Source organism: Pyrus communis, chromosome 7, assembly GCF_963583255.1.
Source record: "Pyrus communis chromosome 7, drPyrComm1.1, whole genome shotgun sequence".
Taxonomy (NCBI): Eukaryota; Viridiplantae; Streptophyta; class Magnoliopsida; order Rosales; family Rosaceae; genus Pyrus; species Pyrus communis.
Genome location: NC_084809.1, coordinates 5,816,599 through 5,842,514, shown reverse-complemented (window position 1 = coordinate 5,842,514; position 25,916 = coordinate 5,816,599). Strand labels below are relative to the sequence as shown.

The following is a 25,916-nucleotide window of genomic DNA, read 5'->3' as shown; positions in this document are numbered from 1 at the left end:
AGATCAAAAATGTCACTTTTAGGACATGGTCCACATGGCAAGCAAGTTGTGGATCATCTGCTAAAGGAATATGGTGAAGATGGCATTTCTCAATTTTGTCAAAGGTGGAGACAAGTATTCGTTGAATCTCTTCATCCTCGTTTTTTACCTGCCGGCTGGGATATAACGCACAGGTACATTCTTGTAGTCCTAAGTATATCATATATGGAAATTAACGCTGGCATGCTGCTTTGGATGCATGTCGTGGCACCATCACATTGTCTTCATCATCTCTCCCTCTGCTTTTTATCCATGCTTCACGCCATTTCTTTATAAGGAAAATAATGAAAAGGGCTTGAAAACTTTGAATTTTAACAATAAGGACAAAATAAAGGGTAAAGTGAATAGTATCATGATTGACTTTTTAGTGTAAAAATATGATTTTTCGTTAAAGTGAACAGTACGAAAGTTTTTCGTTGAAGTTCCCTTCTTTATAAATATGTTTAGGTGCTGAAATTCTGTTCATTTGTGCCAAGGGGTTGATAATGGGCACTGTTTTTTCCAGTGGTAGGAGGGACTTCGGCGAATTTAGCGTCTACAATCCTCTCAAGAAGGCTTCTGCTGCTGAATGTTTATGAATCGACAGAGCGGTTGCAAGACGAGCCAAAATTCTGAGGATTTGTTCGTCCCTCGATCCTCTTGTCAACCTCCATTCCACAAGCTGCCTTGTAACCTATTTATTTATCTTCTAATTTTTTACTTTAGGATTACGAATTTTGCCATCATTTAAATTTAGGATCTCTGTTGAGGTGGATCGAAATACGTCAGACAAGAAGATTTCAGGGAAGCAAACATTCGCTTCAATCTCTCTTTAGATTGAACTCATTTGAATATTTCGTATTGGTCTGGTTTTTTTTTCGGAATTTTTGAGTTTAAGAGTTCCGAATATGATTAGTTTTGAACACTAAAATGTGGAAATAAATTAGTTTCGAACTCATTATTTATAAGATTTGAACCATTCGAATCTTGTATACAAGTGATACAAGTGAAGAGGAATATCTGTAAATCGACCGTTAAGTCACATGTAACTGATTAATTAGTGGGAATATCTAAAGGAGGCAATGCAACACCCTAATAAACAAAGAGAGAGGCACAAATGTTCATCAGTTATTAGTCTAATTAATTAAAAGCCACAACACCAGAAAAATCCATTCCAATTTTTACCAAAACGGTACTAGTTATAACCTCCCCAGATTCATCAAGCTTCTCAAACCACCCATGCCCCCAACCTGGTTGAGCAGCCGCGGATTACTACTCATATTCCGGGTTACCGCTCGCATGTTGCCGCTGTTCAAACTCCGAAGCAGCGCTCTCCTGTTGCTAAAATTCTTGCTAACAGCTTTGCACGCTTCAATCAGCTCTTCTACTGGTCTAACTTCATGACCAGAACCCCTTTCTATCCGTTGTCTCCGCAACTCGCTTACCTTGAGGTTCGGGCTATCCAACTCTTGAGCAGTCATTGAATCCATCATGACCAAGAACTGCTTCATCTGGTTCTGATTTTCCTGATCATCGCCAAGTCCTGCAGGAAATAACCGGCTCGTACATTCTGCAGGGAGCACCGAAGCGAGCTGGCTAGGTGTGCCAAGTTTTAGCTTGGTCTTAAACAACACTTGCATAGCCCTTATCGTAAATCCGCCCTGTAAAATCTTTTCCAATATGTCTTCGTGTTGATCCATCGGAACAGCTTCGCGAATCTTGTTTGCAAGTCCGGACAAGTCCCCCATGCCCAACAGACGCCGGACAAAGGGTTTCACATCGAAGGCTTCCAACTGATCCGTGTGCTCTCCTGTTCCGATAAATATAACAGGACTCTTTGTTGCTGCAACAGCACTGAGAGCACCGCCACCCTTCGCATGACCGTCCATTTTCGTTACAATAACAGCTCCAACCGCAACGCTTTGCTTTAACGCTTGAGCTTGATGAAATGCAGATTGTCCGATACTTGCATCCATAACAAACACAACAAGGTCGGGACTGATTGCTTCGGAAAGTTGACGCGCATCTCTTCGAAAAGAGCAGCTTCTTGCTTGTGCCTCCCACTAGTATCAACAATTACGAGATCAAAACTATTGCTCTGATCGTTTTTGAACCTGTCCACACCTTCAACCGCAATTTTCACAGGGTCCGTCTCTGTGTAACTTCCATAAAACGGAACCTTGGCCTTGGCGGTGTTTTGCTTGAGCTGATCCAAAGCCCCAGCTCGGAATGTGTCTGCACAAACTAAGGCAGGTTTCCAGCCTTTGTTCTTATGATAATACGCGTATTTTGTACACGTTGTGGTTTTTCCTGACCCTTGTAAACCAACAAACATTACAACTTGGCTCGGTTTCTTCCCTTTTTTCGGCACAAGCTGATCAGGTTTCCCCGATGGATCCTGCAGCATTTGGCAGAGTTGATCGAACACGGCTTGCTGAATGATCTTGCGCTTGTTGTGACTGGCAGCGAGATCGGACAGATTGACATTCTTTTTAACGTTGATCTGCAAGTCGCAAACGGGACTGAATTGGACGTCGGACTGTAGCAGAGCGCGACTGATTTCGTTGAGGCAGTCGTTCAGGACCTTCCCGTCGACCACCGTCGCATTGATCATCTGCTGGAGGGCACGGGATATGCTCCCTCCTAATTCCGCCAACACCATTGTTGGTTGTTTGATTGATCGGTTTGGCTTGGTTGTGAATTTTGAAAGTTGAAGATCAAGGTAGCGTAGAGTTCAAGTTTTCGATGAGTTTGTTTTGTGTTTAAAGAGTTCTATTTATTTATAGTTAGTAAGTTTCTTGGTGTTCAAGTAATCTCCTTTTTCTATTCTCGTTGGAAGAGATACTCTTATGTCACTAATCCACTACGGAGCAAGCTACCGGGACTATTATCTAGTAACTTGAGAGAATCCCTCTTCTAGTGGAATTAAGTTTAGACTGGATTTTCCTATTTTGTGTAGAATTTTAATCTGTTTTCTTCTCCTAACTGTAAATTATTTCGATCATTTTATTTTTTTTTACAATTCATTCACTTGATAAGTATAGAGAAATAATTACACATGCATATTTATAAGCCACATAAAACTTAAATACTTCCGATTCCAGCGAATTTTCGCACGTTGATTTTCCATTGATAACTTAAAAGATGATCGGTTCAGATTAAACAAAATATTATAAACCCAGTCGAGTGATTAAAGCTGTATTAGGGCATAATTTAATAACAATTCCATTTCATAACGAATTGACAAGTCAATTGTTATAGATTGTCTCACTCTCTCCCTCTCTCTCTCACACTTATCTTTTATTTTTGACTGCCTCTCACCTATCCAGGATAATGGAACGAGAAACAGAACTACAAAATCACGTTGCACTGAAAACTGCCGAATCTCAACTACAGAAACAAAGCCTCCGATCAATAGCGCGTGACGGTGTAAGATCAAACTTGTTCCGACTCCAATCATAAAAGGTCATCTGCAAATGGAAACCAAAACTTAGTACAGCTCGATGTAATAGAAGCTATAAATGCTAGATATGGGATGTTTACAGGTGAAAACTTACCGTCGTTTTATATCATTTTGGGCTTTAGAGCCGCTACAGAGACAACAATTGAGACTTATGATCAATGCCGTTGAAGACAAAAGTTCCGGACAAGGGCACAAACTGTCTTGTTATAAGCTGTCGGTAACAGTGTCAGAAAAGTAAATGTCAGTTTAAGTAGCACTATGATATCACTAACCTACACAGGACGCAGAGCTGGAAACACAAACCTTAATCACTTCCTGAGATGCAATTCCACCAATGAAAGCAGCAACTGCGTGGAGCTCGGCAGCACCAAATCGACACATCTCATTGATAAGGTCCTCAGTTAATGTTACGCCATTGCAGCCCACATCATTAAGCAGGCCAACAGCTGTAGTCTTCAATCGAGATATGTCCTCATCCATTAAACTACGGGGAAAGTGAACATGCAAAATCAGTACAATATTACAAATTTGTACCGTAATATGTTCATAAACAGTATCAGGTGTTACCCGTCAAATTGCCCAGGAAAACTGTTGTAATTGGCAGCAAATCGATCGACAGCTCTAAGCAAAACATAAAACACACTGGCTACACTGTCATGAAAATCAAAGGACAACGGTGGACTTTAAGCAAGACAAAACCATAGTTATATGTAATCATTTTTCCTTTGCCACTTCTACTTGACAATTAGCAAATGTTCTAAACCGAATAAGCATAGCACAGCACCCAAGTATCGGTTTCTTTAATTGACTACAAAATTAACTAAAAGGATTCTGAAATATTTATTGTTCAGATCTTCAAGAATATATTGTCCCATGAAATAAATAATTCTACAAAGGATATAACTAAAAGGCAAAGTAACAAAATCGTAATGTACCTGTAATCCTCATCTGTTAGATACTTCTGCAACTCTGGTACGGTTGGAGAATTGAACTCATCTTCAACTAGGCGATACCTGCAAACCTACAAAGTAAAGATTAGTGTTCAATTGAAGTCAGCTAGGCAAAAATCAAGAGGCTTAAGTAAAATGATTCTGAAAGACTACAACATCAAGCCCTGATATGCACACTGCATTCTTAGGTAAAAGATATTTCTGCTGGAGAGATGCCTCAGATCTAACATCCAACGGTTTACAAGCCTTATGGTCTAAAATGAATCCACAAATGAGGAACAGTCATCACAGAACGACATTTCATCACTGAATAACTACTAAAAATCCTAAAATAGTTGCAATAAAATAAATTACAAAGAGTAAGCCCTTGGAAGACAGAATCAAATAGATTCCTTACCCAAAAAATAAGTTTAAAAAAGGTGAAAATATATTTTAATAAGGCAGGTGAAATTAAAATTTATGAATATTTCTGGATCCACATTTACAATTAAACGAAATACTTGCAGCACTGGTGAAGCGATATAGGTAAGTCACACAATAAATTGAAACTCAAAACACTTACTTTGAGTTTTCTTGCATTCTTGCAGAAACTTTTTATGGTTGTCTTTGAGATGCTGTTTGGATCTCTACCAATTTTTTTCAGAGTAGTCCTAACCCTTTGCTCAATAACGAGATAATCAGCCTCAGCCTTGGCTTGGTAGAGTTTCTGTAAAGATATATAATGCCTACAAGAGGGTAGGAGAACTCTTGCATCAACAATTATTATTTTTAAACCATAACAAAAGAAAGACTAGAATTATTGGGAAGATCGGTCACTAACTCTGTCGAAGATGTCATGTCTGGTATTGATCCTTCGAGGGGTGCCTCACCCCCACCTTCATTTTCTATGAATTCCTGCAAAGTGAAGATTTCTGATTACACTATTGAGAAATTGACAATGGAATGGATCTGGATAGACAAGCTAATTATAAGCATGTGATTTTCTCAATTAAAAATATTGGCAAGCTACACACATGTCCATTGTAAGATGGCTAAAATCTCTAATAAAGCTAAAATGTCTAGTCAAGCAATTCCTGCGTTGACCATTCAAGAAAGAAAAACTCAGCATGAGAACTCTGAAAACATGTTCCCTTTGATCAAGTTGGGTATTTCACATAAAATCCCCCAATCTACCATTAAAATGTAGGAACAGGGCTCAAAGCTATGACTTCAAAATGTGCATGATTGGCGGTTAAATTGCCTAAAAATTACGCTAATTATCGCTAAACAGTTTTATAATTAGAGTTTTAGCCTCGAAACTATTTGAAACTCTAGAAGATATGCATTATGGTGATAAACACTTTATTCTGAGCACTCTCAGTTTAACACAAAAAAGGTTAAACATGCTATATCCGGAGGTCATGGAAAAAATCACAAACCTTCAACGCTGCCACCATCACCCAAAAATCAGACGAGCTGGAATCTATTTCCACACAGCTATCTCCAATTACCTGTTGCAAGTCAGAACCTAAGACAAAATGAGAAGAAAAAAAAGAATTAACCACTTGTACAGTCGGACTGATATTCAAACATCAAAATTCAAGGCTGAACCACAGTATGATCTGAACCTCCAAAGAAGTATAGTGCAATACGCAAAGTTTACAAAGATGTATGAGTATTCTAGCAGATATGGATGATTTTATATTTTCTTTCCAGATTACTTATATTATGTTAATGGTAGGGGGAAAGTGGATAAACTCTCTTTGTTCCGAAACAATGCCAAGCCAACCCCAACTCCATTGGAGTGAGAGTAGGATATAACAGTTTACCAAGCATGTACTCGAACCAAGTTCAATTTGCAGCAGTCATTTAACATGAAGAAACATTCAAACTGCTAAATGTATGTGATGACTATTTTACCTATCTTGGAAATTTATACATACAATAGCATCTTCTGCAGAAATATACTGGAAAACTACAACCGAGCTTGAAAATTATACACTTACTAATTCCTCGTGGAGTAAAGACTTTGAAAGAGGCCTCAATGGCTTCTTTATAGTTATCTTCATCTAGTGCAGTCATCCTGGCTTTAATAAGCTCCTAAGCAATTCAAGAGCACAAGGAAATAAACAAACGTATTTACTAGAAAGCAATTGAGAAAATAAAAAAGAACAGAAATTGTATGAATCAAGCATGTAAACCTTGAACTCTTTTTTCTCTTCCCTAGTTGATGGAAGTTTACCATCATGATTTTTTGCCCACTCCTCTGCCATCTTGACAAGAATGAGGACGTATGGTGTGTGCTTGTGGGCAACAGGATCTGACACGTCCAGATCAATAGTTTCCGCGTACCTATTGTCAATAAATAATAGATTCAATATCTAGAAAATAAACACAAGGAGTTACACATATATTATTGAACACCGACATATAGGCTAAGAAATCAGAATACCAGTCATCAGCTCACATAGGCAAAAGCAAATTAGCATAAAATACACATGCAAATACTTAGTTATCCTAAATCCGAATAAGTAACTCTGAAAATGCCTCAGATGAAAATATCAAAAACAGAATTTCATACCTTTTAAGCTCCGGCCATGGATTATTCAAACGAAGGTCATCCAGAAAATGTTCAGGTTTTGACTCAATCACAGTATGTTCCTGCCCCAAAAAAACGTAGAGATTATGGAGAACATAGCAATACTCAGATTCAAAGAAAAATATTATAAACATAACTCTGTGAGATCCATTTTTCACCTTGCCATCTAGATATTTATAAAATTATAAGTTTGGATAACGAAACCATGTCCCTATAAGCAAGCAATTCTGCTTCTTTATGATGTAAATAATCAGAGAAACACCTATCATCATTACACTATCAAGCTTCGAACTAGGACACGGCTATGGATTATCATATCTCATCCCTCATTACTCTCACCAATTGGAGGATAAAAACTCAAATGCTCACATTCTGAAATAGTAATTCCAAGATAGAGAGAACAGCTTTTACAAAAATCTCAAAACAGCATTACCTTCAAACTGATACGGACTAGCCCAGTGAGGCCATAAGAGCGAGCAAAGATCAGTATCACATTTGCCTCCCTGCAGATTCTATCAAGCTTTACCATTGAACTTTCCCCTAGCTGATGGTTCAAATTAGAAAATCAGGGATATTGCTATTAACAAGTGTGACGACAGAAATCGAAAACACAAATAATCCCAATAGAAACTAAAGACCTAGATTCTCAAAACAGTCCATCATAGTTATTGCATAACGCGGACAAAAATTGGAACTTTACGAAGTCTATAGGTAAACTTGACATCCGCCATCCAATAGCCACTAAAATAAGCAAACCTTATGGGGAAAGTATATAACCAAACTATCTTTACAAGTGTACCGACATCACATGTTCATTATTATAAAAATTAAAAAAAAAGGCTTTTTAGCCAAAATGGTCCCTGAGAGTTGTATCACTCCTCATTTTGGTCCCTAAGATTTGAAATCAATAGAAGTGGTCTCTAAATTTGTCCACAATCAATCATTTTGATCATTGCATGAAAAATCTCCATCAAATTAGGCTAAAATGACAAAAATAATCTTAATTTTTGTCAAATCATTTGACCTATTGATTATTAAATTGAGGGTAATTTTGTCATTTTGATTCTTATTTAATATAATTTTTCATGAAATGGCCAAAACGATTGACCGTGGATAAACTCAAGGACCATTTTATTGATTTCAAATCTCAAAGACTAAACTGATGGATATGCAAATCTCATAAACCATTTTGACTAAAAAAAAATACAATGTAATGAGAATGTAGGAATGTAAGGAGAAAACTTGGTAATCAAGCTGTCATACAAAAATATGTAAGCATACTATATGCAATACATTGGCGATAAGTAGAGTCCATACCTGAGTAGCCACAACCAAGGTAAACTGAGAAAAGAACGACGGGTTAGTCTCAATCAAAACCTCCGGATACTCTTCGATAAACTTAGCCTTCACAGCATCATTCAACTCCTGAAGAAACTGGCAAACGCATTTTGCTTTCGATTTCCCAACGCTCGATTCATCAACTACCAAAAACCCAACAACCAAAATCCATAAAACAATCAAAAAACAGTAATCAAACCCGAAAACAACAATTCAAAACATACCCATTTGACCAAAACAAAAATTAAACATACCCATGAAGTTATTTCCGAGGTCACCCGGTTCGACTTTAGATCCATCGATGACGGTGATGCTTCCAACCCCGCCAAGAACAAGGTTCTTCAGGGTCTCGGAGCCGGTGGGGCCGCAATTCAGTAGGCATATGCTGGCCTTCTCTAGGGCTGTCTGCCCTTGCTCGCCCCAGATTCTGCAATTTCAAATGGGTGTAAACAAACAGAGGATTAAAGCTTTAGCGAAAGGGATTGAACGAGTTGAGAGTGGGATTTTGGAGAATTAGGGGAATGGTGGAGGGCAAAACGGGGAAAGGGGAAGAGAGAGATAGAGTACCTGAGCTGGCGATCGTATTTGGTTTTGGGTTCAGCCATTGATGCTCGTTTGTTTGCTCTGTGTCCACTACAGAAAATTCGCCTAGTAGTTACGCAAAGCTGCACACAGTAGTGGCGAGGGTGTATTAACATGATACGGTGTCGTTAGCATTTCCATTTTTTTTTAAGAAAACTAATGAAAATAATTTGAAAACTTTGAGTTTTAACGATAAGGACAAAATAAAAGATAAAGTGAATAGTATCATGATTGAATTTTTAGTGTAAAAATATAGTTTTTTGTTAAAGTAAACAATACCGGGAGTTTTTCGTTAAAATTCTCTTTTGTTTTTTTGTTTTTTAGTGGTTGGGAGGGAAATGAGGGAACGTTTGGCTAATGGTAGTGATTTTTATACATTACATTTTATTTGCTTTCTACCCTTCGAATTGATAAATAAAGGTGAAGTTATATATGAATGAGTGTGAAGATCGTCTCAAAAGTCATAGTTTGAGAAAATTCTAAATTATGTATATGTACAGAATCATAATATCAAATAGATACATGAAATCATCAAAATCATATATTATTGATTTAAGTATAACTCTCAAATAATTCAAAAGAAACCTTTTAGCTATGGGCCTAGCAAAATAAAATTTTGGATAGGATCCTATAGGATCTTCCCTTTTCAAAACCGAATGTGAAAGTTTCCTTTCATCCAGCTCAAGTAGTTACACCAAATAAAGATAAAGAGAGGGGAGTTCTAGTAAGATTTATAATATGAATGCCCTTACGCTTTGCAGAGATATAAGGTCCCATTATAGGATTCCATTTATGAATATCACGACCAAAATGAACTCTTACGCATCATAGAGAAATGCTAAGAAGATTCTTAAAGTGGAACTTTTTCTGGACTCTATGACACCTCATAATGTAACGTCAATTCTCGTACCAATACTATAAAACATTGTGCAAAAAACATGAGATGTCAAAGCGTCTAGAAAGAGTCTCACTTTTGAGAGAGTCTCCTCAGCATTTCTCAGGTATCATATGTGCAGTTATAGGAGTGTTTGGCGCGGCTCATGAAATATGCTCTTTCAGTGGTTCAACACTAGGAAAATAGCTCATGAAATATAAACAGGAGCAATGTCAAAGGACAAGGACGACATCAATGGATTTGTATCCAAGAACGAATTAACAGAGAAGAGGAGGAATTACTTCTCGAAACTGCATCCAATAACCTTGCTGCAACTCTGCTAAGTGGAACCGATGAAAACGAGTAAGTAAAAACCATACAGTATGGCTCCGGTCTTCAAGAAGCACCGGAAAATAGATCAGTTATCTCGGACAATTCCTTGACAGGACGCAAATTTACGCGTGCATGTTCCATACCGAAGGAATTTTAACCACACTGAAAGGATGACAGGATGCAATCTAAATGATACTGAGGAAGAACATGGAAGCAAAAGTGAGCACTACCACAAGTACAGGCAAGAATAGCAGCAGTTAAAAATCACCGATGTTTACGAGTTAACCACGAAGCCCTCTTTCTTTATCAGCAGATTCGGCATACCTAAATCGAATGCAACAATAACTACACTTACGGCATGAACAAGATACACAAATTAAGACGTCAACAATCACAATGCAGAACCTCAGCCATAAACAAAATGAGTTCCGAACATCAAACAGTTAAAGCGTTTCTTGTGGGGCACCAAGATCAGAAACCAAATCACTACATTCTTGCGTCTTTGAGTTGAATGACCTCTACTAAAAAGTTAGTAGAGTTAATGAGTCAATACAAGTAGCGTTGTATCCAAGGAAGCCGAAAACTCTCTAGAGTTGATGATACATTCGGAAATTAACTACAACTACAAACCCGAAATAAAGGGAAGGCATTGATGGGAAGAGATTTCAACACTCTTTTCGTCTCCAATCTTTCTCCCCTTGCAGTGACCATATCAGAACATAACCTATTCACTACAGGACTTGCATCAATTGCGCAGACAAAAAAATACATGAGCTACTACCAAAGATGCAAACCACAACGCCAAATAGAAACGCGGATTCATGTAAATGACCATCAATCATACCAAAGAAGCCGTCTTTCCTTATCACACTGCCGATTTAGATTTGTGTTGAGACCAGACCCCATCTAAGGAGAACAGGACACATAATTTACACACATTAATCAATTTACTGCGCAAACAAGATGAACCGTTAAACAGCCAAACACCACAATTAAGGTAATTTCAGCACAACATTGTGAACCCATCAAAATTTAATGACAACTCCAAATGAGTGCAAAACGTCAAACAGTTAATGCCATCCCACGGAGTACAAGCATACCAAAGAAGCCGTCTTTCTTTATCGCTACTACCTATTTAGAGTCATCCCAGGACGAAAACCCATCGAAGGAAAATAGGACACATAATTCACACACAATAACTCAATTTGCGGCTTAAGCAGTCAAACACCGCAATTCAGTAAATTCATCACAACTTTATGAAGCCATCACAATTGAATGACAATTGACAACCCAATGAATGCAAAACATCAAACCGTTGAAGCGCATTCCAATTCAACACCCAAATCATAAATCAGCACTCGAAAAAGCAATTGCTTCGGAACTTTTCGGTAAATTTTATTAATAATCGCAGCTGTATCTAAGCAATTGTCCACCAAAGTACCACATAAACTACAAATTAGAAGGCCTAATCTACAGCAATGGTTCAACTGAACATTCTACAATTTCCGATTCAATGTGCAGCAAGAATGTCCGTACTAAACAGATCGATTATCGGATCGGGCGAGTCGTGAACCGGGCTCGAGGGGCTGAGGAACATAACCGACTTGGACGCCGCAAGCTTCTTCCGCTGGGGACATCTGGGGCCGTAGATCCGACCCGAGAAGCAAGGGAATCCCTCCATCGCGTTGGCCTGGGGAAGACCCGCGTCGGGCCCCGGAGATAACGCCGGCGATAAACAGATCTGAGAGAGCCAGTTGAGCTGGTGCGATCTGGCCCTGCTGATTCGGGAGTCTCGGATTTGGGCGAGCGCGCCGGGCTTTAGGTATTTGAGAAATGGCTCGGCCGACCGGTTGGGGGAGGACCGGCGGTGGAGTCTAGATCGGCGTTTCATGGCTCTGAGAGAGAGAGAGAGAGAGAAAGAGAGAGAGAGAGAGAAATGTAAGATTTGGTGGTGGTTTGGAGAGATAGGGAGGGTTAGGTTTTGGGGGCTTTTAAGGTTTGGGAGTGGGAGCAGAGAGAGGCGGGAAGAAGTGGAGGGAGAGGAGGCTGCCGGGGTTTCAAAACCAAAGATTTGAGGCGCGGAAACTTCAACAGTAGGGTTTTATTTTTTATTCGTTTTATTTTTGGCGTGGCACTGTGGTGTGGTCCCTTTTTGCAATCTCCGTTACCTTATATTTTTGGTACAATGTTTTATAATTTTATTACAAGTTATGCCAAAAAACATGAAGTTGCTAAATTGACACACCCCGACCGAAATCAAGGCGACCCTGGCCGTGATGTGCCGACGAGGGCGTCAGACCCCTAAGGGGGGTGGATTGTAACATCTCATATCTCCCAGGGGAGTGATCCTTATATGTATATTCCAATCCCTACCTAGCACGAAGCTTTTAGGAGCTCACTGGTTTCAAGTTCCATGGGAACTCCGAAGTTAAGCAAGTAGCACGAGAGCACTCCCATGATGGGTGACCCACTGGGAAGTTCTCATGTGAGTTCCCAAAAACAAAACCGTAAAGGCATGGTTTGGAGCCCAAAACGGACAATATCGTGTTACAGTGGTGGAGCGGGCCCGAGATATGGTGGACCTCGAGGCAGGATGTGACATAAAGTCCATGGAGCATCTTACTTTTGAAAGAGTCTTCTTAGTATTTCTCCTACATGTTACAACTTGTGCGCAAGGGTAAGGCCAGGATATTTTTCTTGGGTGGGCTAGCTGAAAATAGTACCATAAAATTATATGTTTTTTTTTTGCTTATATAAAATTATATAATAATCAATATAAAAGAACAACAATATAATATAAAATATTCTCAAAATCATAATCCTAACCGATAAATTCAATGACCATATAAATAATTAACCTACTAATTAAATAAAAAATAAGTAAATAAAGGGGGACTAGAGATAGAACTAATTTATAATTTTTAGCATAAAACGTATTATTGTCACATCCCCGCCTGGGCGGGACCACTTCCCGGGCCCGCTCCACCACCGTAGCACGATATTGTCCGCTTTGGGCCCCGACCATGCCCTCACGGTTTTGTTTCTGGGAACTCACACGAGAACTTCCCGATGGATCACCCATCCTGGGAATGCTCTCGCACGCTTCTCGCTTAACTTCAGAGTTCCAATGGAACCCGAAACCAGTGAGCTCCCAAAAGGCCTCGTGCTAGGTAGGAATGGGAATATACATTTAAGGATCACTCCCCTAGGCGATGTGGGATGTCACAATCCACCCCCCTTAGGGGCCCGACGTCCTCGTCGGCACACACGCGGCCAGGGTTAGGCTCTGATATCAAATGTCACATCTCGGCCCGGTGCGGATCACTTCCCCGCCCAGCTCCACCACTGTAGCACGATATTGTCCGCTTTGGGCTTACCATTCCCTCACGGTTTTGTTTTTGGGAACTCACGAGCAACTTCCCAGTGGGTCACCCATCATGGGATTGCTCTAGCCCCCTTCTCGCTTAACTTCGGAGTTCCTAAGGAACCCGAAGCCAATGAGCTCCCAAAAGGCCTCATGCTAGGTAGGGATGAGAATATACATTTAAGGATCACTTCCCTGGGCGATGTGAGATGTCACAATTATTCACTACCTCTCATCTACTAAATATACGTCAAAATAATAATTTGTATTGAAATTGAGTAGGCTATAAGCATGAGTTTACAAAATAATAGATCTATTCACAAACTCATTTTACTTCCAACACAGCCTTATTAATATTTTGTTAGTGATCATCTTCAATTTATTCAATTTCAACAACCGATAATTAAAAGAGATGTGTAAGAAGCAAAAATGAGTGCATGGATAGCACTACCTTTACAGAAAACCTCCCTGGACTACAACCCACCTTAGCCTTGTAGGTGGCTACGCCATTGCTTGTGCGAAATAAACTGTTACTGAAGATGTCAAAGAAATAGAGTGAGATGTAAAATTTATTTGAAGGGAACAAAAAATTAGTGTAATACGTTTTATTACGTTGTGTAATAGTATTGATATTATTTATGAAAAGAGTAGATTGTATTTTTTATGAGTGATGTTATTTCCATCATAATGTCTTATCTTCTCACCCACTTTTTAATGATTTTTTTAATTACATCCATTTGCAAAAAGACTGATAAGGACATTAATTATTTTGTTTTGCTTAATTTAAAAAAAAAAAAAGTTGTGTGGGGAAGACGATTTGTCTACCTTAAACCCTAACTTATATTTTCATCTCCTTTCATTCAAAGAAAGTAAAAAAATATCAATAGACTTAGAAGATGACTTTTTCATTAAACATATAGAAGATGACGCTTTTTTATGGAAGAGATAAAAGATTATGTTTCCATTGAAAATGTAGAAGAATAATTTGTGTGTAGGTCATTTGAATTTGTCCATTGTATTTTTGAAATTTTCGTTGTCGAATTCTTTTGAATATGGATACCTTTGTTGTTTTCATTTGAATTTGCAAACCTTAGTGGTTTTCATTTACATATTATTTGTTTTTTTTAAAGACAATTTAATAATTTCATATGTATGTATATATTAAAGGTTATTTTGGGAATAATAGTGGGTGGAGAAATAGCATTTTAATTTTTTAACTTTTTTGGGTGAGTGGAATTATAACGTGAGTGGGAAAATAAGACAATAGGGTGGGTCTAGTAGCTCTTTTTTTATTTTTACTTTTTATTTTTAAAACAAACGATATTTTCTACAAAAGGAGTGAGAGTGGGCTAATCCTTGTAATAGGCTAGCAATATTGTGGTTCAAATTCACATTTGGTGACAATCGAACTTGTGACCTCTTACTTTCAAGTGAAGAAGAATATCACTAGACTATAATACAAAGTAACCTTTTTTTTACTTTTTTTTTTTTAAATTACCATTATTAAGAAGAGAGAGTTTAAAACTACTACATTAATTTATGGGAGATAAGAGTTTCGTGGACCTCTCACTTTCAAATCTTATAAACAATAATTGTTTATGAATGTGACGATATTTTGAAATGAAAGAGGTCACGGTATTTCCCTTTTTTTATTATGGCAACAGCCAAATATAGATCAGTGCATTTCTATGGGACAAGAAATTTTTAGTTGTGACGAGAACACAAGTGGTATACCATGTGTTTTAGTAGGAGTGGTAGTAAATTTTATTTTGTAAGTTATTAACTTTTTAGCATACATAACTCACCATTTGTATAGTGACATGTGGTGTACCATACTTATTCCATCATTTGTATAGTGACACGTGGTGTACCGTACTTATTCCACTATTTGTATAGTGACACGTGGTATATCACCACGTGTACCGGTCACACTAAAAAATCTCTTCAATGGGACAATTTGAGGGGGCAAAACGTCTTGTGCATCCCGATATGGGGCAATATACTTCGTCACATATGTGCCCTTTGATGATTTAATTACTTCATTTGAGTGCCTACGATGACTTTGACACCTATTTTTTGGATATTAATACTACAAGCACTATATGAAGAGTCGTTAGACACATTTTTAAGAAACATTGTATACTTTGCAATGATTCTTCATTAATATATTGAAAAGTCAAGACGATGGTTGCAGCATCATTATCGAATTGAGTAATGTTAGATAGATTAAATTTTTTAAATTAAATTTACAAACTAAATGATGTGGTTGTAGATGATTGGATTATTAATTAAGTGCTGATTAACGTGTTTGTTTCTTATTGATGACACATCATTTGTTTTGCAATTTGGTTTAAAATTTTTGATCTCTCTAGCATTGCTATATTGAATTACAATAGTCCATTTGAGTTAAATCAACTCGATAGAATTGTACCTCTTTTGTCTGAGTTTGAATCTCGATTTTCATATCATAAATAATTTCGTAAGGAGACTCACTTTGCTTCATAAAAATTCCGTGATAACTCATAAATCAATAATAACGTGATGACTACAAGTCTACAACTCAAACTTTCTCCTCGGACATGATGTTTAGTCATTTCTACATCTTCATTTGATAACTTTTTTCAAATATGATAAAAGGACGAAGAAACTTCTCAAGAGAATTTCAATCGTCCAACTTTACCAATAGATTATTAGTCTAAGTCATCTAATAGGCCCTACATTCTCTTGAAATAAACTTTTTATTAAGGGAGACCTAATAAGTAAACTAAAATATAATATTAGGCCCAATGTATTTCAACGACTCAAGGTCTCACCGTCTATCTTTTATATCTTATAGCAAATATCATTTATACAAAAAAAAAAAAAAACTCAAATTGATAAAATATGACCGCTTGATTAAATTTAGTGTTTATTTGCAGAACCGTATCTGTTAATTTTTCTTCACTATTAATGAATATATTAATGGTTTTGAATTTGTCTAATTTTTTACAAGAATGATGTAGAAATGATGTACTAAAATATAGATGATTTTAGATTGTTGAAATATATTACAAAATGAACTCTACAAAACAGATGCTAAACTGCTTGTTAAAAGCGTGTGTGAACCCTGATCCATAAATAATAAAGTAAAAAGAAGACATAATTTGCAGCGTCTTTTTGGGGTTGGAAATATGAGAAATGAATGGTAGCCTACCGAAGTGGCAAAAGGCAATTAACAATTTGACACTCTACTTGTCAAAGTCCATTGGAAAGTCACTTTCGGGAGGTAGAATATTATTAGGGATTTGTTTACTATTTTATTCTCCCAACTTCACGTAAACAGAGTAGTTTTTTGATAAAATGATCATAAAATCCGAATCTGTGCACATCTTCAACACCACAAAAAGGGAATAATAATGCACTATTTTAAAAATACTGTGAACGAATAAGCCTTAATTGATTGACATATTGGAACTCATACTTTATGAGAGTGCTTGACGAGTAACCATCTAATTGGTTAAGCTACTAATATGTAAGGTGAATGATGTCAGATTGTATTTCAAGTCAGTTATGAAAAACTAAAATGCACGCACATTAATACATGACGAACTCGATACATAAACAATGACATACTTAATGTAGCTAAATTTGTCTTTGTTCGAATAATGCAATGATCAGTTTATACTATCGAATTGTTCATCTAATTAAGATGAATGCAATAAAAGGGGAAAAACTCCGATGAAAACTGACAAACCATCCTCACTGAGATAGTGCATGTATGCGTGGAATGTTGTACTTACATAAGGGGAATGATACCTACACATCATGACATATGCTCGTTTGTGAGAGTGTCTAACTATTTACCGGGTCAGGTTGCCTTTACGGAAGGTGATGAAACTATGGCTGAATTTTAAGTAAAACACATACTACCATAAAAATAAATTAAAATACACAACAGTACATGATTCACTTAATACACTTTGTCAATCCTCTATACATCAAAAAATCACATTTAACCGTTGATACATATGAAAACATTCCATGTTGCGTGAGTGGACAACGGAGCTTATTTCTAGAGTACGTAATTCATTAGTTTTCGGGTCAAACAATTAGGAAATAGACAAAGAAGTTATGTGGAAATACTTGATTGGACATTGTCCTATTAATGCTCCTTCCACCTCCCCGCACCTCATAGAACCCTCTCTCTCTCTCTCAGGCTCAGCCCAGCCAGTCTACTTCTAGAAGCGCGGCACGCAGCCCTAGACCCCATTCGCTCTCCACACGCCTCTTCCTCCTCCGCTCCCTTCCATAACTCCTGTCTGTGTCTCTCTCTCTCTCTCTCCCTCCTCAATCATCACACACGCACTCTCTCTCTCTAATCAAATCCTTATCCGCTGTCATCGTTTTGTCTATGATTGCGTGATCGTCGTCATGTATATGAACACAGCGTCCTGCTCTGCCTCCTCCCTCCTCAGAGCTTCTAGGGCTCGATTTTTCTCCTCCTCCTCCTCCGCCGTCTCCAGAACCTTCGTTACTTCGCCCATCAGGCCGTCGCACCACCACTTCGCCTCCCTTCGCTTTCTCAGCTCCTCCTCCGCCGCTCGCTCCTTCCCTCGCTGGAGCCACGGCGGTGTCCATTGGCGCTCCCCCTACACGCTTCGCTCTCAGATCAGAGCCGTCGCTCCCGTCATCGAACAGTTCCAGCGCAAGATCGCTTCCATGGGTACGGGTCTCCTCTCATTCCGGAGTTCTCGGGGTTTCTATTTTCGGATTGTTCATCGAGTTTGTATTTTTTATCTGAATCGTTATTGTTTTGTGGTTGTTTTTGAAAATCTGGATTGGTTTTGGTGTTTTTGGAGCTTCTGCAGCTCAGCTGCTATTGCTTTGTAGTTGCGAAATGAATACTGTTTGGCTGCTGAGAAAATTGAAAAATGACTCGGAAACTCTTTTGAATTCGATCTAATTCTCATATTTCAATTCATGAAACACTTTTATTATTGAATGAATGTGACACTGGTGTTGTAGAATCTGAATTTTTAGATAGAAAACTTGAAATTGAGGGCTTTTCTGGTAATTTTATAAATTTATTTTTAGAAATTGGTTTTAGAGTCTTAATTTGGGTTCTGATCGTTCATCTGTGTGGTTTCAGCTTCCGAAAATCCTTTCAAGGCAAACTTGACCAGTCTTCCCAAGCCCGGAGGCGGCGAGTTTGGCAAATTCTACAGCCTTCCTTCTCTGAACGACCCAAGGATTGGTAACTTTCTAACACTCAGTTATCTGAATACTATTTTCCGGTTTTGTGTAATTGTACGATTATTTATATCCTCTTGTGCGTATATGTAACAGATAAGTTGCCCTACTCTATCAGAATCCTTCTGGAATCTGCTATCCGTAATTGCGATGGCTTCCAAGTCAAGAAGGAGGATGTTGAGAAAATTATTGATTGGGAAAAGAGTGCCCCAAAGCAAGTCGAAATTCCTTTCAAGCCCGCTCGTGTGCTCTTGCAGGTAATTCGGGAGTATCATTTACCCTTTGTAGGATATTAGAAGACAAAGTTATTGAGTATATTTTTTTTTCTTTTTCCAATGCTTATATGACTTTGTTTCCAGGACTTTACTGGAGTTCCAGCTGTGGTCGACCTTGCTTGTATGCGTGATGCTATGAACAATCTTGGGAGTGATTCTAAGAAGATCAATCCATTGGTATGTGGAGTTCTTAACTTCTTATTATGTGCATTCAGTCTTGTTATTTCAGTTACCGTGCCAGGGATTTGGTATCAGCACTTTTGATCATAACTCAATTGTTAACTTGTAATTGCAAATTTAGTGTATTTTTTGTGCCCCTTTCAGATATTGTACTGACTGTATTCGCTGCTACATTTATTTTATTATGTATGTTTAAACAAAATTCTGCATCATGCAGGTTCCTGTAGATCTTGTTATTGATCATTCAGTTCAAGTTGACGTTGCAAGATCAGCAAATGCAGTGCAGGCCAATATGGATCTTGAATTCCAGAGAAACAAGGAGAGATTTGCTTTCCTTAAATGGGGTTCGACTGCTTTCCATAATATGCTTGTTGTTCCACCGGGTTCTGGCATTGTTCATCAGGTAAGGACTAAATAGTATGTTTTTTGTCATTTAATAGCTATATATACTTATGTAACCTTTGTGTCTCTGTAGAAATTTTTAATTCTCATGGATTTGGTTTAAAATTAGTGGACATGTTGTAATTTCAGGTTAATCTTGAATATCTTGGACGGGTTGTTTTCAACAATGATGGCTTACTCTACCCTGATAGTGTGGTTGGAACTGATTCCCATACAACCATGATTGACGGGTTAGGAGTTGCTGGATGGGGAGTTGGAGGTATTGAAGCTGAAGCTACTATGCTTGGCCAGGTAATGTGAAGTCTTGAAAATTACATAAGGAGCTGAGAAGGCATTTTTAATGTGATTGTTTAATACACCTTGATGCACGCTTGCATCGTTGCATGCTAATAGTTTAGACTCACTTCGAATTTTATTCTAATGCAATATTCTTTGAAATTGACAGCCAATGAGCATGGTGTTGCCTGGTGTTGTTGGGTTCAAGTTATCTGGAAAGTTAAACAATGGTGTTACTGCTACTGACTTGGTTTTGACTGTCACGCAAATACTGAGGAAGCATGGAGTTGTCGGAAAATTTGTTGAATTCTATGGTAAGATGATTCCGATTATGTGTAATTTTAAGTAATAATTGCATTTGTTATGTGCTGGCTATATAATGGGTTCGTGTTTGTATGTGTCTGCAGGGGATGGTATGGGTGAACTATCATTGGCTGACAGGGCCACTATTGCCAATATGTCCCCTGAGTATGGTGCAACCATGGGTTTCTTCCCTGTTGATCATGTTACTTTGCAGTATCTCAAATTAACTGGCAGAAGTGACGAGACTGTGAGTGCTTTACCGAATAATTAGTTTCGTAAGTAGTATTCTTTTAAAGATGTGTGACCTCTTCATTAATTTACAGGTGTCAATGATTGAAAGTTATCTGAGGGCAAATAAATTGTTCGTTGACTATAATGAGGTAAGAGCTCCTTAGTATTTTAGTTCTTCTTTAATTATCTGAATCAACCTTTCAAACTTTGTGTGAGATGCATCTGTTGACTAACATTTCTTTATTTCAGCCTCAATCTGAAAGGGTATACTCATCTTACCTAGAATTAAACCTTTCAGAAGTCGAGCCGTGTGTCTCAGGACCCAAGAGGTTATTATCATTCAATTTGTAATTTGCAGTCATTGTTTTTTGTTTTGGGTATATTCATCTATAAATGGTATTCTTGGCGCAGACCTCATGACCGTGTGACTTTGAAAGACATGAAATCTGATTGGCATGCTTGTCTTGATAGCAAGGTTGGGTTCAAGGTAAGTCATTATCCTTAGTGTTTCCTTAAATTTTCAGAATGTTCTTTTTCATTTGGAAAACGAACTTGCCATATTTGCTGATCCATAATGGACTTGAGTAAAGACTATTTGTTAGATACTCTGTTTTTATTTTATTTATTTGAGATAATGCTGCAGTTGCAATTCTGTTTGTTGTGTGCCATCCTTCCTAAAATTCTTGCTGAATGTAGGGATTTGCTATACCAAAAGAGGTGCAAAACAAAGTGGTGAAGTTTCAATTCGAGGGACAGCCAGCAGAGCTTAAGCATGGTAGTGTTGTGATTGCTGCAATCACAAGTTGCACAAATACATCAAACCCAAGTGTCATGCTTGGGGCTGCTCTCGTTGCAAAGAAGGCTAGTGAACTTGGTCTACAGGTGAGGCAATCTTGTAGTTCTCATCAACAATCGACCATTTTTTCCCTTTCTTTTCTTTCTTTTGTTTGCAATATAAATTGTGCAAGATAGCTCTTTTTGTATATGTATAATCGAATGTTGATTTGCTGGTGACTCAGGTCAAGCCATGGGTGAAAACAAGTCTTGCCCCGGGTTCTGGAGTAGTTACAAAATATTTACTAAACAGGTAGTTTTCTGTTTTTAGAGAATCAAAGTTATTAAAACTAGATACAAACTGTTTATTGAATGTTAATATGTTTGATGCAGTGGATTGCAAAAGTATTTTGATCAACAAGGTTTCCATATTGTTGGATATGGGTGCACAACATGCATTGGGAATTCAGGGGATTTGCATGAAAGTGTTGCTTCTGCTATATCAGAAAATGGTAATGTTGAAGTGTTAGTGTTTATTTTTTCCTAAAGATTATATAATTTGAAAAGCTCAAGCATATTTACATGTTACATGAATTAGTTTCTTCACAAGAACTCAAGTCCCATTTAATGAGTTTCTATTCTAGCTCTAGCATGTGGATCTGAAATCCTATCCTTCTGCTGCAGACATTGTAGCAGCTGCTGTGCTCTCTGGAAACAGGAATTTTGAGGGCCGTGTTCATCCATTAACAAGAGCTAATTACCTTGCCTCTCCTCCTTTAGTGGTTGCTTATGCCCTTGCTGGAACGGTATGTCATGCTTGCTTAGGGTGCAATGTATTTGTTTTTTCATGTTAGTGGCTTTATGTTTTTGGTTTTGTGATTCAACTTCATCTATGGACAATAGTTAACCACCTAAATTTGTTTTCCTTGCTTCATCTCCTTTATTTGTTTATTCCTTGTATTTACTTTGTTATAGAGATGGATTATTATTTGATGGCGGGGCCTTTCGTGTTCCTGTTATGTGTGCGTGTGCGTGTGCACCCTGATTATAGGATTTTGCCCCACAAGAAATAATACATTTTTTTTTTATTCTGAAGAATAGGGAAGAATGATTTTATTTACATTTCTAGTGATATGCGAACATCACTGTATTCTGGTCTTGAGGAAAATAGTCTCTGAAACCCTGTCATTCGGAACTCGTATCAGATTTATAATCTCTAAAAATAAAAATATATTATTAGATTACTTGGGATATCCCTCGTTCCCTAATCCTTGAATCACTTGCTTGCTGGCATGTTTACGGATTTCTTAACAAGAAAATTGATTAATAAGACATTGTTGGATGTTGAAGCATTATTAAATAGTATTTACTGCATGTGCTCTTTATCCCACTTTCATTTACTACTATTACAATGCCTTTTATGCCGCGTGAATTTTAATTATGTATTTAGTTATTCTGCCAGCAGTCATCCATCATATGAACCGATCATCGACACGAGTTAATGTTAAATTTCATTTTCCAGGTTGACATTGACTTTGATAAGGAGCCAATTGGAACAGGGAAGGATGGTAAGAGTGTCTATTTCAGGGACATTTGGCCGTCCACAGAGGAGATTGCTGAGGTAAATTAGAATTTTGGATTTCTTGCAAAACTCTAGCAGTATACAAAATCGATTCATGACTGTATGTATGGTTTGTAGGTAGTGCAATCCAGCGTGTTGCCAGATATGTTCAAGAGCACTTACGAGTCAATTACTAAGGGCAACCCCATGTGGAATCAGCTATCAGTTCCCGAATCCAAACTATACTCATGGGACCCTAATTCAACCTACATTCATGAGCCCCCATACTTTAAGGGAATGACAATGGATCCTCCCGGTGCTCATGGAGTGAAGGATGCATACTGCTTGTTGAATTTTGGTGACAGTATTACAACAGATCACATCTCCCCAGCGGGAAGCATCAACAAGGATAGTCCTGCAGCCAAGTACCTTCTTGAGCGTGGGGTGGATCGCAAAGACTTCAATTCTTATGGAAGTCGTCGTGGCAATGATGAAGTTATGGCAAGGGGAACTTTTGCCAATATCCGCCTTGTTAACAAGCTTTTGAATGGGGAAGTAGGTCCAAAAACAGTTCACATTCCTTCCGGGGAGAAGCTCTTTGTCTTTGATGCAGCAACTGTGAGTTACCACCGAATATTTGCACAAATTTCTATCTTTTGTTAACTACAGAAAACTATTCACTAAATCTTGTCAATCAATGTTCTGTTTCTATTTCAGAGATACAAGGCTGATGGGCATGACACTATTGTGATAGCTGGAGCCGAGTATGGAAGTGGAAGCTCTAGGGATTGGGCCGCCAAGGGCCCAATGCTATTGGTGAGTTAATTTACACAAGCCATTTGAATGAGTTTGCAAGTTTTCGTTATGGTATCTTAATCTTTGGTTGACTAACTTTTGCCATGCAACAGGGCGTTAAAGCAGTGATTGCTAAAAGTTTCGAGAGAATCCATCGCAGTAATTTGGTTGGAATGGGTATCATTCCTCTTTGCTTCAAGGCCGGTGAGGATGCAGACACGCTAGGATTGACTGGTCACGAACGTTATACCATTGACCTCCCTAGCAACATTAGTGAGATTAAACCTGGCCAAGATGTGACTGTCACAACGGACAATGGAAAATCTTTCACCTGCACTGTTCGCTTTGACACTGAGGTACTTGCTACTTTCATCATCCGTGTATTATATTGCTTTTGTCTAATTTCCGTTTTATTCTAAAACTAAGTAATGTTCGGTGATAATACCGTTCGGTAACACTACAACGTTTTCGTGAGCATGAGCTCGTCATTAAAGATCTCTTTCTAGGTTGCTCATTTGTGATATGGTTGCACTTGCAGGTGGAATTGGAATACTTCAACCACGGAGGCATTCTGCAATACGTTATCAGGAACCTAAGCAAGCAGTAATTGAATCGTGTTGTTCCGAGGACTTGTTATCCATCTCACCGGAAGCGTTTTCGATTGAATGTGAGGAAGAAAATAAAGACCCTAAAATTATAGGAAACGATCCCTTTTCGCGGGACGGAGGCCATTTTTGGTTATTCATTTTAACACTGCCCAGGTTGTGTAGGCTTGTTGGTTTGTCGGTCTTTCGACAGGGTTAAAAATATAGTTTCGAGCAGTAGAATAATTTTCCGGTTCCGATTGTTTGCTTGTTCTAAAGCATTTAAATATGTACCTTGGGCTTTCAAGGGCACCAAGATTATAGGCAGTGTTGTGCCTTTGAACACGATAAACGGCTAATGTGATATTTTGTTCATGGTACATGATGAATCTAACTCCTCCTCAAACCCCACCCAATTATGATAACGAATTATTGCTCGATTTTCATCAAATGTGAATTTGAACACATTATTATTAGTTTATTATGAGGTTTAGTCTAATCTTTCACTCCTTTACTGTGAATAATATTGTTTGTTTGTTCGAGGAAAAAAAAAACAGCTTGAAGAATGCAGAGATTTTTGGTGACTCGCTTTTTGATTTGATATTAATGGGAAGGAAAATAAATGAATACGTTGTTAATCTTGATTATTGATTTCAAGTATAAGGGTGAGTAGTCTAAGAATCATCGATTACTATGCGACCGAGAAATGTGACAAAGAGAACGGAATTTTTGAGAAGTGTATGATACTGTAATATTGTTACGCGTTATAACACGAGAAGGACACCATACAATAATTTCTCAATTAGATATTTCATCATGTTTTCAATCCACTGGTTCAACTTTTTGAGTATTTTTAGGCGCTGGTTGCACAATTGGATTAAATCTAAACAATTTAAAACTAGTGACCGATGATTATTGAATTTGATTTAACGACTTAAAAGACGTCGGTACTGATGACAAATTGTGATTAATTCACTGAATTCATCCAATTATTTTACGGTTAACATGACTATAAGTGTAAACGATGAGTGACTCGTGTCGTCTTGAAGGATTCGAAAAGAAAGGATTTAGTGTAAACGATAGACGAAAGGAAAGAGCACAATCTTGCCCAAATCCATGCCAGAATACGCATCAAATATGCTGTGTGACAATTTGTCAATTAGCCAAAAACCCAACGGATGCCTAATGGCAAAGCACCCCATATGCTGTGTGGGTCGATTTGTCAATTAGCCATACCCAATATTTATTTAAATACCTTGATATTAGATTATTAAATTTGATTGTTATTTATGTCTTACTTTTCTTTTTCCTTTTGATACAATAATTTTAAAGGAGAGAAATTCGTTGTAATTAAATATCAAACTAATTATTTATGAGAATTGAACTCGAAATCTTATACTTGACTATCCATTTATTATTGTTTTATGTTGCTCCTCACGAACTCTCTAGGTAGGATCGATTACAACCTTGTTATCGGAGGCAATGCATGCATTCTTCTAAATCTAAACTTAAACACTACACTCTAATTTTTTTTTTATTTATTAGGAGCGATACTCCAATTTATTTTAAAGACCTATTTGTCGATTTGTTCTTTGAATTTGTATAGAGCTGTCAATTTTCTCATGAACTTTAAGTTTAGCCAATTACACCCCCTAAACTTTTATAAATAGCTAATTTCCCCCTAGTATTAAATTTTGAAAATTTTCATTCAATTTTTCATCAATCTTGGTCATGCGGACAATACATGACAACTATATATTGTCAAAAAGGTAAGTTTGTTTTGGAAAATTGGGTGCAAAGCCAATA

At 37.8% G+C, this 25,916-nt stretch overlaps 4 protein-coding genes and 1 pseudogene across 4 annotated transcripts in view; 2 read left to right on the top strand and 3 right to left on the bottom strand.

Moving 5' to 3' along the window:
• The window catches only part of LOC137739679 (protein RRP6-like 3), a gene marked incomplete in the record, with an annotated part of 6,016 nt that extends 5,141 nt beyond the window's left edge, over positions 1 to 875 (top strand). The window contains 2 exon segments of the mRNA XM_068479341.1: positions 1 to 173; positions 545 to 875. Coding sequence (XP_068335442.1) covers positions 1 to 173; positions 545 to 617 — 246 coding nt within the window.
• A 342-nt stretch (positions 876 to 1,217) lies between these two features.
• On the bottom strand, positions 1,218 to 2,680 carry LOC137740420 (signal recognition particle subunit SRP54 2 pseudogene; annotated as a pseudogene).
• Positions 2,681 to 3,123: 443 nt separating this feature from the next.
• On the bottom strand, positions 3,124 to 9,045 carry LOC137739541 (NEDD8-activating enzyme E1 regulatory subunit AXR1-like). Its single transcript, XM_068479147.1, has 15 exons — positions 8,915 to 9,045; positions 8,602 to 8,774; positions 8,327 to 8,490; positions 7,443 to 7,553; positions 6,992 to 7,071; positions 6,612 to 6,762; positions 6,417 to 6,510; positions 5,850 to 5,938; positions 5,252 to 5,325; positions 4,994 to 5,156; positions 4,417 to 4,502; positions 4,049 to 4,132; positions 3,785 to 3,965; positions 3,576 to 3,692; positions 3,124 to 3,488 (listed from the first exon to the last, which is right to left on the bottom strand). Exons 1-14 carry the CDS (start codon positions 9,043 to 9,045, stop codon positions 3,609 to 3,611), a joined length of 1,665 nt encoding a protein of 554 aa, XP_068335248.1. The 3' UTR covers positions 3,124 to 3,488; positions 3,576 to 3,608.
• Positions 9,046 to 11,646: 2,601 nt separating this feature from the next.
• Positions 11,647 to 12,027, bottom strand: LOC137740419 (uncharacterized). Its single transcript, XM_068480293.1, has one exon. The coding sequence runs from the start codon at positions 12,025 to 12,027 to the stop codon at positions 11,647 to 11,649; it is 381 nt and encodes a 126-aa protein (XP_068336394.1).
• A 5,670-nt stretch (positions 12,028 to 17,697) lies between these two features.
• LOC137738832 (aconitate hydratase, cytoplasmic) lies at positions 17,698 to 24,591 on the top strand. The gene is made up of 20 exons (XM_068478305.1): positions 17,698 to 18,202; positions 18,629 to 18,733; positions 18,826 to 18,986; positions 19,089 to 19,181; positions 19,402 to 19,587; positions 19,716 to 19,877; positions 20,032 to 20,176; positions 20,270 to 20,412; positions 20,489 to 20,545; positions 20,646 to 20,725; positions 20,808 to 20,883; positions 21,093 to 21,278; positions 21,416 to 21,483; positions 21,564 to 21,682; positions 21,855 to 21,976; positions 22,693 to 22,791; positions 22,870 to 23,349; positions 23,449 to 23,547; positions 23,640 to 23,882; positions 24,065 to 24,591. The coding sequence occupies exons 1-20, from the start codon at positions 17,911 to 17,913 to the stop codon at positions 24,131 to 24,133; spliced, it is 2,985 nt and encodes a 994-aa protein (XP_068334406.1). The 5' UTR covers positions 17,698 to 17,910; the 3' UTR covers positions 24,134 to 24,591.
• The last annotated feature ends 1,325 nt before the right edge of the window (positions 24,592 to 25,916 follow it).